General features: G+C 50.4%; 1 protein-coding gene and 1 long non-coding RNA gene across 2 annotated transcripts in view; one reads left to right on the top strand and one right to left on the bottom strand.

Moving 5' to 3' along the window:
• Window positions 1–308: 308 nt before the first annotated feature.
• GSX1 (GS homeobox 1) lies at window positions 309–1,501 on the top strand. The gene is made up of 2 exons (XM_065675854.1): window positions 309–696; window positions 1,146–1,501. Exons 1-2 carry the CDS (start codon window positions 309–311, stop codon window positions 1,499–1,501), a joined length of 744 nt encoding a protein of 247 aa, XP_065531926.1.
• Window positions 1,502–10,019: 8,518 nt separating this feature from the next.
• Window positions 10,020–12,349, bottom strand: part of LOC136013917 (uncharacterized) — a 2,662-nt gene continuing 332 nt past the window's right edge. Inside the window, exon 3 of the long non-coding RNA XR_010612447.1 lies at window positions 10,020–10,182. This is a non-coding gene — a long non-coding RNA (uncharacterized LOC136013917). The remainder of the gene's footprint in view (window positions 10,183–12,349) is intronic.

The raw sequence follows: 12,349 nt of genomic DNA, 5'->3' as shown, positions 1-12,349 counted from the left end.
TATTAAATCGCAAGAGAATGAGAAAATAACCCCGCCAAAGGGAGAGGAGGGGAGAGGCCGCCTGCTACGGCGTGGGTGGGGTCGACAAGAATAGAGTACATTATGCAGTTCATTTAGTTAACAAGGGAAATAATGAGGGAGCGTGCGGCGTGAATGCCAAGAGAAGAGGCACAGAAGCCTATTGAGCGCCCCGGCGTCGCCATCACATGGCGCGGGCGCTATTTAAGGCGGGCGGGCGGGAGCCGTTCAGCACCACTCGGGTTGGCCAGCGGCGCTGCGCGGGGGCTGCGCGGGCTCTGCGCGGGGCCATGCCGCGCTCCTTCCTGGTGGACTCGCTGGTGCTGCGGGAGGCGGGCGAGAAGAAGGCGGAGGGCAGCCCCCCGCCGCCGCTCTTCCCCTACGCCGTGCACCCCTCGCACCCGCTGCCCGGGCTGCCGGCCGGAGCCTGCCACGCTCGCAAGGCCGGGCTGCTCTGCGTGTGCCCGCTCTGTGTTACGGCCTCCCAGCTGCACCCGCCGCCGCCCGCCATCCCCCTCATCAAGGCCTCCTTCCCCCCCTTCGGCTCCCAGTACTGCCACTCGCCCCTGGCCCGCCAGCAGCACTCCGTCTCAGCTGTCAGCGTCGGGCATGCACCAGCGCTCTACCAGGGCGCCTACCCGCTGCCTGACCCCCGGCAGTTCCACTGCATCTCCGTGGGTAAGGGGGGCGTGAGTGGGGAGGGAAAGGGGGGCTCGGCTGCATGCTAACGGTGGTCTCTGCGAGGAGGTGATGGGATCCCGGGGGATGTGGGGAGCCAGGACCCTGCCGACAGCACACAGGACGGGGAGTCCCTGCCCAGCGCCAGCAGGCTGGACGGGGAGTCCCGTCGCCTCTCTCTGCTGGTGTCCCCGGGGATGCGCAGGGGAAGCCCAGCGGCTGCCCGCCAAGCCTCCTACACAGGCAGCGGGAACAGGGGAGGCGGTCCCGGCATCCCGGGATCTCGGGCTCCAGCCTGGCAGCCGCTTGCCGGGTCGCCGGCCCCGGTGGGGAAGGTCGTAGCCCCACGGAGAGTGCGGGAGGGGACTCAGAGGGACCGGCGGGTGCTCAGCGCGGCTGAGCGCGGTGCGGCGGGTCCGCTGGTCCTGACGGTGCTTTCCGCCCCGCAGACAGCACGTCCAGCCAGCTGCCCAGCAGCAAGCGGATGCGCACCGCCTTCACCAGCACGCAGCTCCTGGAGCTGGAGAGGGAGTTCGCTTCCAACATGTACCTCTCCCGGCTGCGACGAATCGAGATCGCCACCTACCTGAACCTCTCCGAGAAGCAGGTGAAGATCTGGTTCCAGAACCGACGGGTCAAGCACAAGAAAGAAGGCAAAAGCAGCTCCCACCGGGGCGGGGGGGGCGGCCACAGCTGCAAATGCTCGTCCCTGTCCACCACCAAGTGCTCGGAGGACGACGAGGACTTGCGCATGTCTCCGTCCTCCTCGGGAAAGGACGACAGAGGCCTAGCAGTAACCCCCTAACCCCCCGCACGCCCACCCGGCTCCCCAGGAACTGTGGCGAGAGCAGGAGGGGGAGTCCTGCCTGCTCCGGTGCTGGCGTGAAGCGGAAGGATTTTATACCGTTTTGTATAATTGTGTAATTTGCAAAGGACTTCCTCGCCTTTCTAGACCCCCAGTCCATGGGGGCGGGTGTCCGTGCACCCTGTTGTAAATAAACTGCTCCCTCGGACCCCAGACGTCCCCCAGTAGTGCTGTCTCACTTGTGTCCCGCAGGCGCAGCCCGGGGGGCTCCTAGCCGACCGCCCCGCACACCGAAGCAGGCGCGGATGCTGTGCGGCGGCAGGCGGTGCAGACCGCGTGAAGGGATGCTGTCCCGGGCGCCTTCCGGGAGCCCAGCAGTGCCCGAAAACGGGCGAACGGGGAGGGTCGCGGGCTCTTTGGGGTTTATCTTTACTCTCTTTTTTATTTTTCTTTGTAAATTTTTCTTTCCAAAATTGTTCTCGGTTTTGTTTTCCATTTCGCCGCTGCCGGGCGCGCAGCTCTGGTTGTATCGTTCCGTCCCGCTCCCTCCACCCCGGGAGATATTTATTTATTTATTTATGTGCAGAGAAACGACGATGGCGATGATAATAATTATGATTATAAATGACAACAATAAAATCTCGTTGGTGGTTTATTTCCTTCCCTTCACGTAGAAAGCAGCCGCTCGGTGTCCGCGGGCGGGCGCTGGGAGTACCGTCGCTCTCCATCCCTTCTTATCCGCCGTAGCTCGGCACCGGGACTCGCCCTCCCCGGCGAGGGAGGGTGGCTCCTTTCTCCCGGCCGTGCTAAAGGTATGGGACAAGGGGGACCCCTGTCCCTTTCCCGTGGGCTCTCCAGGTCCTCTCCCCGATGCTAGATGTCGGGCTGGTGACCGGCTCGGCTCAACACCTTTCCCTTCCCATCCCATTCACACGTCTGCGGGAAAGAGATGCATCGTTTGCATACATCTAGAAATATGCTGTAGCTGAAGCTCCGGCTGGCAACTTGGCTCCACTTCTCTCTCCAGGTGCCCGCTGCCACCACCCTGGAAGGACGGACTCTGTCTCCCGCCTACCCGCCGGTGACGGGGCCGGCCCTGCTGGGCTGCCACCTGCACGGCCACAGAGCTCCGGCAGATCCCGCTCCAGCCCCGCAGATCCCCACAGCTCTTTTCCTTCGGGGAAGCGGAGCGCCCGTTTTTACGCGCTGCTTCTCGCCCTTGCCCGGCAGAGATAGCCGGCGGAAAAGCAGCCAGCGTGTCCCGCAGTCCCCGGGGTGCCAAACGGGGGAGCGTGACTGCTGTGCCTGACCCGCATTTGCCACCCGAGGGTGCGGGACGGCCGGGACTCACGCAATCTGTGCAGCGATCCTCGGCCTCTCGGGGACGCGCTCACCGGTGGCCTGCAGCAGCCGTCCCTACTTCGGGAGCTCATGCCTCGGGTCTTCCCGGGGGTCACAGAGCTGTCCCGCCTGCCCAGCGGGTTTCCTGCCCTGCAGCCTGGGAAATGTGCTGGGATCCCTGCGCTGCCATCCTTCCCTACCCGCACCGGGACGGGACCTGCTTTTCATCCCGGAACAGCTCCGAAATAAGAGAGGCTACCGGGAAAAGGCAGGAACAGAGACATCATCCCTCCCGGGAAATCGCCTTGGAGAAGGTCCACGCAGCTCTGCACACGGGCTGAGCTCGGTGTGGGGAGCTGTGGGTTTGGGATCCCGGGCACAGAGGGTGCAGCAGAGCTGGTAAAATTGTTATTTGCCGGGACAGCCTCAAGTCCTGTCCGTGAATCAAGCGTGTCACGCTCTGTCCTTCCCAGGTCCCTGCAGCTCTTTGTGCTGCTGTGGGGCCAGGACATCTGCAATCTCCTACAGCTCCATCCCGCGGGGAAGTGGAAAGCAGGACCCTGCAGACCCCGGTGCACCGTGCACCTCTCTGGACACCCCAGGATGATGGGGATGGTGAGAGGGCTGAAGACTTGGCAGTGCAGGACCGGCACAAGGCAGTACCCACATGCTCCTGCGACTGTCCTGAGTTGTGTTCTCTATCTGGAAAACACAAGGGCTTGGTGACACTAAGCAGGTGCTGCACTATCAGGTTAGGGACACATGGATAAAACGTTTAGGCTGCTCATCTTGGTGGCCTGCCTGTACCCACTGCCTCCTGCCACTAGACCTCTGGCTTCACCCTCCCTGCTTCCTCCTCCAGTGTCTTCCCGCATCACCCAGCATGGCTGGGCAAACTGGTGCTTAGGACACTCTGTGGGCAGCATCTTTCTGGTTCTTTTTACCGTGTCTGTTGAGGATGAACTTGGCAGGTGAGAGACCAAAATCTGACCTTGCGACAGAAGTCAGTCAGTCTCACCCAGGTGCTTGGCCCTGTGATGTTTCCTGTGTGTCCTTCCTTCCCACTGGCCCAGTTCCATCAGGAAAGACTCTTCAGGAGACCCTAATGGGATCAGCAGGGCCCTGCAGACTCTCCAGCCCTCACCTCCCTTCCTGCCCACATTTACTAGACTTGTTTTGAAAAGCCATTGCAAAACAGAGACAGAAACAGCCCAAAGTGCATTTACCAAGGAGTCTGGTGTCCTGTTTAACAGGGCACTGGCACTTAAGTCAATGAGCATCCACTGAAGCGAGTATGTGTGCTCCCTGTACCTGTTGAGCAGCAACTGGCACTGGGGTGTGAGGAGCAGTAGCACTGGGCATTCTAGTGCTGCTATAGAAGTACCATTGTGGCAGTTGTGTAGGAACTCTTGACTCCCTTTTCTGCCTGCGCATTCCCACCATTTCTTCTGTCTTTCATGATATAAACAAAAATGTGCTCCTCCTGCTCCTATTTTTCGGGCAGACTGGAGGCATCCAGGGACAGGTTTCCCTCTTTGCAATAGGGATGATAAGGCACTGGCACTGCCCACCCAGCTTGCTCCTTACCTGCTTCAAACCCTGGGCAGCAACATGCAGGCACCTGGGGAACAAACACATTTTGTCCTGCGTGGCTGAAGCTGCCGGGCTGCTTCTGAGAGCAGCTAGAAGATAAATTCCCTAGGGCATCCTCACTGCGGGCACAGTGGCTGTGGGCTGCAAGGAAGGATCTTGCAGTGGTGCTGTAACAGTGGGTGCATGTATTACAGAAGGTGTGTGCACACATGTGCATATATCCTTTGTGGACAGGGTTTGTCAGCCAGACAATTTGAGACTAATCCTCAGCCCTGAAAGGTACCTCATATATGTAAAGCAGCAAAGAGAATTCCCCCGTATGGTATAATTTTGTCTGAACAGCAGTAGAGTGTCACAATGGATGCACCCAACAAGACAATATTAATATTCTTCGATACACACTGGCCTCTGCTGCAGACCCTGTGTACCTTGCAAAGCCCATTGGGGCTCTCAGTGCACTTGACAGTCATTATGCCACATCCACATGCAGAGATAATCCCTCCTTAGTTGGGCATTTTTCTAATTTAGTGAGAAATCATTACAGCAAATGCTCAGAGTGTCATTTTCAAGGGCTCCGGGGTTGGGCAAATTAAAGTCATTTTGCTGTGGGAAGAGCGTGGGCACCTCTGCTAAAGCAAGTGTCATAACACACCAATTTTCAACTTTCTTTCTCTAGCCATTTTGACAGCAGGTTTCTGAAAGTTACTTCATCTAAAATGCCCAGTCTCTCCTGAACGTGATGGGAACCACATTTGCAAATGCACAAAGTGAGTTTGAGCATCTTCCAGCATACTTTTTTGACCATATTTCTACCTAGAACTTGAATTATTTATGCCTAACATGCGGAAGGGAGCCTCTTTGCATGCTATTGAGGCTTGAAAGACTGTGTACCAAAGGAAAGGTGGATCTTGTGACAGTGGGAAAGAGGATGATGCTGGTGCTTGGGGCTCCCTTTTCCAGCCATCGACATTGCTGAACATGGGCGTCTGACACTCCATCCCATCATTTACGCAGCCACTTTTCCTTCACCAGTCCAGGCACTAAATGCGAATATGAGATATGATAAATACTTGGAAAAAACCAAAGGTTTAGAATGAAGAATCTTTTTAACACTAAATACCTATGTACTTACAGTCACCATAATATTAATTTCCACTATTTAGTTTTCACATTTCTTTTTTTGGATTTTTATCCTTAGATCTCATTTCATTCCATACAAAGGCTGCATCAAATAGACTTACAGTTGAAATAATGTACAGGTATTTTATGTGCTGTTGGTCTTAACCAAAAAACTAGTATCTAGAAATCTCATAATTCAATTTATATACTGTTGATGTATTTACACAGTGCCAGCTCTAAGTTGGTCTCATGGATGTAGAATGATGGTTGGAGTAAACAGACTGTTTCTGCCTCGAAATAACATTACATTAGGGGTAGCCAAGTGTTTATTTCAGTCCTGTTTATTTGGAATGTATCTTACCTGTGAATTTATTGAGATAACCAGGCTTCACTTTTAATCCTTAAGTTCCTGAGAGAGGCTATGAAATATGATTCTGTAATGATGATATCATTTTGTCTGTGAATGTGATTACTTTAAAATACAGATGGGTGTTTGCTAAAGACCCTAAATAAAATGCTTTTGTATGATATTCCTAATGATTTGAAGACAGGTACATCAACAGCAGCTATCTCTCAATTACATTAATTTTGAAAATGTTTTTGCTATGAGCAGAAAGTACCCATTTATCAGGACGTAATTATGCAAGATCAGGAGATCTCCTAGGATACTGACACTGATGATGACAGCAAATGGCTGGGCCTGTTGCTTAATGTGGCTGTAGCTAGACAGGAGTGACTGCCCGGTGCTGGGCAGCTAACTGCTCTGGAAGTACCCCATATATAACCAATATATACTCTAATGTATGTATACTATAAACAAAACAAACAAACAAACAAACCCTAAAAAAACCCACCCAAAACTAAACGAAATTATAGCAATGAATATAAACAGGGAAAAACAAACAAACAGAAAAAATCCATTCTTAAATTTGCTATATTCTCTTCCTCATTCTGCTACGACTTTCTCAAATTTCCCTTCTCCCTCCTGGCATTTTCTGTTAGGTTTGTTCCCAACACATAGCAAAGAGTAGATTTTTATTATATGTTTATTACCAGTCTGCATAGACCAAATTGGAAAAACACATCAAAAGAATGTTAGGATGGGCCGAAAATGTGCCTTGGAGACAGTTGCTCCTGTCAGACCTGTGTCTATTCTCTCCCACAGCCTCAGCTTTGCAATTATTAAAACTCTTAACATCAGTCACAGTCTATGAATACATTATTTTACTTTCATAGAATACTAGGTGGGAAGGGATCTCAGGGATCATCATCTCCAACCTTTCTTTAAGAGATTAAAACATCCTGTGTGGAGGGCTAACGGCCTCTACTTGACTGATCTTGACCTAGGTAGGCTACAAAAATATGCAATATCTTGGATCACACTTACCTTTGTTTTTTTAAGAAACTCCTTTCCAGGCAATGCTCAGGTAAATACTGAAGAATCCCAGTTGATCCTTAGGACGGCAAAAAACAGGTATTTGGGTGGTTTGTAGTGTGCAAGGCAGAGCAGAATTAAGCAGAGCGCATAGGATGGTAAAACGCATGTCTGCTCTCTGACCTTTGCACTAGGCAGGACTCTGTCAGACCAGAGCTGTGTTTTTACTGGTGTCCACAGCTTGGCAACTGTACAGAGGGAGTATCAGAAGGGCTCCTCACCTGCCATGGTTGTTAATAGGGGATGATGAGGATGCAGAAGAAGATGGGCATGTGTCTGATCGGGTAAGGGTGTCCCAGACCTGTTTTAAGGTTCACAGAGTCACAGAATCATAGAATCATAGAATAGTTAGGGTTGGAAAGGACCTCAAGATCATCCAGTTCCAGCCCCCCTGCCATGGGCAGGGACACCTCACACTAAACCATCCCACCCAAGGCTTTGTCCAACCTGGCCTTGAACACTGCCAGGGATGGGGCATTCACAACTTCCTTTGGCAACCCATTCCAGTGTCTCACCACCCTAACAGGAAAGAACTTCCTCCTTATATCCAATCGAAACTTCCCCTGTTTAAGTTTTAACCCATTACCCCTTGTCCTGTCACTACAGTCTCTGATGAAGAGTCCCTCCCCAGCATCCCTATAGGCCCCTTCAGGTACTGGAAGGCTGCTATGAGGTCTCCACGGAGCCTTCTCTTCTCCAGTCTGAACAGCCCCAACTTCCTCAGCCTGTCTTCATACGGGAGGTGCTCCAGTCCTCTGATCATCCTCATGGCCTCCTCTGGACTTGTTCCAACAGTTCCATGTCCTTTTTATGTTGAGGACACCAGAACTGCACACAATACTCCAGGTGAGGTCTCACAAGAGCAGAGTAGAGGGGCAGGATCACCTCCTTCGACCTGCTGGTCACGCTCCTTTTGATGCAGCCCAGGATACAGTTGGCTTTCTGGGCTGCGAGCGCACACTGAAGCCGGCTCATGTTCATTTTCTCATCAACCAACACTCCCAAGTCCTTCCCCACAGGGCTGCTCTGAATCTCTTCTCTGCCCAATCTGTAGCTGTGCCTGGGATTGCTCCGACCCAGGTGTAGAATCATGGAATAGTTAGGGTTGGAAAAGACCTCAGGATCATCTCGTTCCAACCCCCTTGCCATGGGTAGGGACACCTCACACTAGACCGTTTCTCGCAAAACTATGTCCAGCCTGGCCTTGAACACTGCCAGGGACAGAGCATTTACTACTTCTTTGGGCAACCCATTCCAGTGCCTCACCACCCTCACAGTAAAGAACATCTTCCTTATATCTAACCTGAACTTCCCCTGTTTAATTCTGAACCCATTACCCCCGTTCTATCACTACAGTCCCTGATGAAGAGCCCCTCTTTGGCATCCAGGTTGTGCTGAAACAATTACTTCTGCCATTTCACTGACTTGGGTCAGCTCCGCTCCATGCTCACCAAAGCCTACCTTGCTTGAAGGGGGACACAGCACACCATCTGATTATGCTGCTTCAGTGCAGAGCAATACTTGGATTGGATTCTGTGCCAGTTCCTGCAAGTATTCAATTTGCAATGCTGGAAAAGCCACCAAGGCTCATTATGGATGTTACATACACAAGTGAGGAGCTGAGTTTTCAATTAACAATGTAAATAGCCATGTAAATAACCAGAAGCAGCACCTGGAGAGTGTAGATATCTCACTAGATTACTATTTCTCTGTCATTGATTTTTGCTTGTGTAGTTTATCAGCTAAAATAATCACTGGTTTTGTCTTTTAGAACTACTAACAACTGACTTCTTGGTCTTTTTTTTTTTTTTTTGTTATTGTTGTTTAGCTTCACCCTTGTTGTGATTTAAGCCCAGCTCTGCACACCCATCTACAGCTTTTCCAGCTCGCACGGCCAAGCTGTCCCCCCTGTCATGATTATTCTCTCCTCTTCTATTAATCTATCTTGTCTCACTTCTCCATGTCTTTTTATTTTCTGTCCTGTATCACCTATTTAAAGTCAAGCACATGCTTAAATACTCTGCCAGAATGAGACCTAGATTTTCTTAGGTTGCTTTCAACCCTCTGTTTGATAAATGCTCCCTTCTGTTTCCCCAGAACATATATCCATATATGCATATATATCCAGGGGGACATATATCCAGTTCTTATGTTTAATTTGTTACAGAGCTTAGGTTACACTTTATAGGAAACATGCTACCAAAAGTGAAGCTCTCTTCTCCTTTCTCTTCCTTTCTTTCTCTTTAGTTAAGCGTACGTGCAAAGAAACCTTTCAATGCGTTTGCAGAGCCCGAATACAGTAGAGTGGCACAAAGCATTCTGGATATTGCTATGCAAATGACATGCCAAGAATGTTTAGACTGTACCTTGAAGCAGTAAACAAGTTGATTGTCATGGTGTCATGGTAACTAGAGCTGGATCAGCTCTGACGAAAAGGTCCCAACCTTGTTTTTCATTGCGATTGCTAAAGCAACTCGGTGGTCCAAAGCTCATCACCCCGTTGGTCCTCTGGAGAGCCAGAGGTACAAGAAATGGCCTCATGTATCAGAACACCCTTTATAATAAAACAATGAGCTACCCTGACACACAACTTCAGGTCACCGAGGATATTCAAACATACACAGATCTGAGCTGGGAGATGCTGTCAATGCCATGGGGTTTTGCCATTGCTGTCCCACTGGTGTAATCACAATCTGCAGAGGTGATATTTAGGGCTAATAAAATTTGTGGTTTTAAACTGAACGGCTCCCATCTCACAGAAGCATGGAATGGTGGATTCTGGAGAAGGCAGTAGGGTTCTTCTGTGAGCAGCATCTATCTCTGTGTGCGTCTGCAGGATCAAGAACTCAGACTACTGTTCAGCAGCTTGTATTGGCCACTTAATACACGATTTCTTGCCAAGCAGAGCCATGACCATTTCCCTGGTTTTGACCCAGCCATCCTTCTGTGGTTAGCAGGAAAGCTCTCTAACACCACAGAAGAATCACACTGATGAATTAGATATTACACAGTCGTTTTCCCAACTCAGGGCGGAACTATTCCAGGCTCTGTTGAGCCATCTCACTTACCAAAGTAACTGCATTCCTAGAAATCACTCGTGAAGATGAGTCACCACAGGCTTGGCTCCAAATCTCATTTTCTCCCTCTGCAAACAGAAGACGCGTTCTCCGACCAAACCAGCAGCTGTCTTGTTCTACAAAATAAACTTACTTGAGTTTCCTAGATGGCAAATGGCAATATAAACTCAAGACTTAAACAGTCTCCTTACACCAAACACTCAAAAAACTACCATTTTTTTAAGATCTGTGTACCTAATGGTAAGTGCCAGCTGATCTCAGTGCATCAATTTGACAGGAATTTGCCCTTTTTGCACTGTCACTGCAGATCTGAACTTTCAGAGGAATCATAGAGCTGCTGTGCCAGCCTAATATAAACCATAGGGTCTGAGCCAGGACTCAACTGCTGTCTCTCTCTGTTAGTTCTTCAAACCCACAGTGTCTCCAAACAGCAGGAGCAGAAGAGCTCAATACTTTGGCTCAAGCCAAAGGCCCATCCTGACTCTGACTGTGGGGGGATGCAGAGGTCTAGGGATGACTGCTGCAACAGGACTGATGTACATGATATTTCTCCCAGCCTCCATTTGCAGCTCAGGTAACTTCTGAGATTTTCAATGAAACCACAATGAAAACATCATCTGTGACTGTTTCCTGTACACTGGAACCCATGTAACCTTTCAGCACTTTTCAGCACCCATAAAATGTCCACTCTGCATGGTTTCGGCAGAAACTTACTGCATCAGTAAGAGGGTGGGAATCCTCCCACCGACTGTAGGGCATAACTTCTGGTCAGATTAGCACTTGGTAGAACAAAATTACATAGTATAGGAAGATGAACTAGATGTTTCCTGAGCTGGAGGGCTTCTTTGGACCCTTTGGAAAAGATCTGTTATGATTCCTAGCACATTGAAAGATATGATAAACCAACTAGGCTGGAAAATGCCACTCAGCAGCCCATAAATTCATGACCTGCCTGTCCTTTAAATATCTAGAGTCACATTGACTCTTGTCATGGCTTTGCCAGCACTTATGATGGCAGTGGTTGGTAAGGTCAGGAACTCAGAGTCTAGAATAGGTTGGAGAGCATCTAATGAGCTAAAATATGAATCTCTCAAAGGTAGATGAAATGGCGAAGAACCAAACTCAAAAAGCTGTCTAAAATATGGGAGTGTTTCCTTTACTACCCACTTGTCAAGGAGGTGTTCAGAAGCAGCGGGGACAAGTGGCCATCCCCTCTTGAGCTGCTGAGCACAGCCACAGCACTGCCTGTCAAAGCACACAGCAAAATCCAGCAGCAGAGGGGCAGCCTCCACCCATTTGGGAGGTACATGAATGGTTGAATCTGTGTTGGGAGGTACTCAAAAAAGAGCTTCTCACAGCACAGGGCACAGAAGGAGAACCCTTCATGTGCTGAGAACTGTGTGAGCAGCAGTGCAGCGAACCTTTCTCACATTGCGCAAGGCCTTGCCTGCCATGTGTTGGGCTCTTCTCTGTGCTTGTGTTGGCTTGAGGTGCTATATCCCACAGTCCCATGTTTTCTTGGTACCGAAGTGACCTGCAATGCTCTGTCTGAGCCACTCACATGCAGCTCCCTAACCCAGGGCATCAATGAGAAGATGGGAATCCTCCCACCAGCGCAGGACCTGCACTGAAGATGTACCACTGCTCCTTGCACAGATTCCCCTCCCAGAGTCAGAGCAGGAACAAGCCCTGTATGGCAGGAGTTGTTGCCTGCTGCAGGACACGTCTCAGTTCAGCCAGCTGAATCAGGCCCTGGGAAGTATGAGCACCCTGTATGAGTAAATTAAGCCCTGACCTAGGAGGAGGGTGGAAGTGATTTACCGAAATCATCTAGACCCACTACTGAGGGTAATTCAAGTACTGTCAGGGACCAGGTGCTTACATATGATTAACTGACTGCAAAATATCTTCTCTGGCACCTTTGATCCTAAAGTCTAAGAAAGCATCTTACAATCTTCAGAAACTCATTATGTGGGAAGCCCTCATTCCTTGTTGAAACGCTGCTTTTCCTGAAGCAGAATTTGGACACTGTTTTATCTGCCAAGTGCAGTTTTGGATGGTTCAGCAAACAGAGTGATCAATGCTGTGTTCAGCAGGGCTGAGGTAGACACTAGCATCCAGATCGAATGCAGAGAGAGATGAAGGGTGGTATGTCCCCTTCACTGCACACTCCAGGCTGCTCAGTGGAGCTGTGGAGCCATTTCCCTGGAGATGTGGCTTCAGCCAGAAACTCTGTTTATGCACTAGCATTACAAGTGTGTGGAACTGAAGTCAGCAGCTGAT

This window comes from Lathamus discolor, chromosome 4, assembly GCF_037157495.1.
Source record: "Lathamus discolor isolate bLatDis1 chromosome 4, bLatDis1.hap1, whole genome shotgun sequence".
Lineage (NCBI taxonomy): Eukaryota > Metazoa > Chordata > Aves > Psittaciformes > Psittacidae > Lathamus > Lathamus discolor.
Note: the sequence above shows the minus strand (reverse complement) of the source record. Positions and strands in the feature narration are given on the sequence as shown.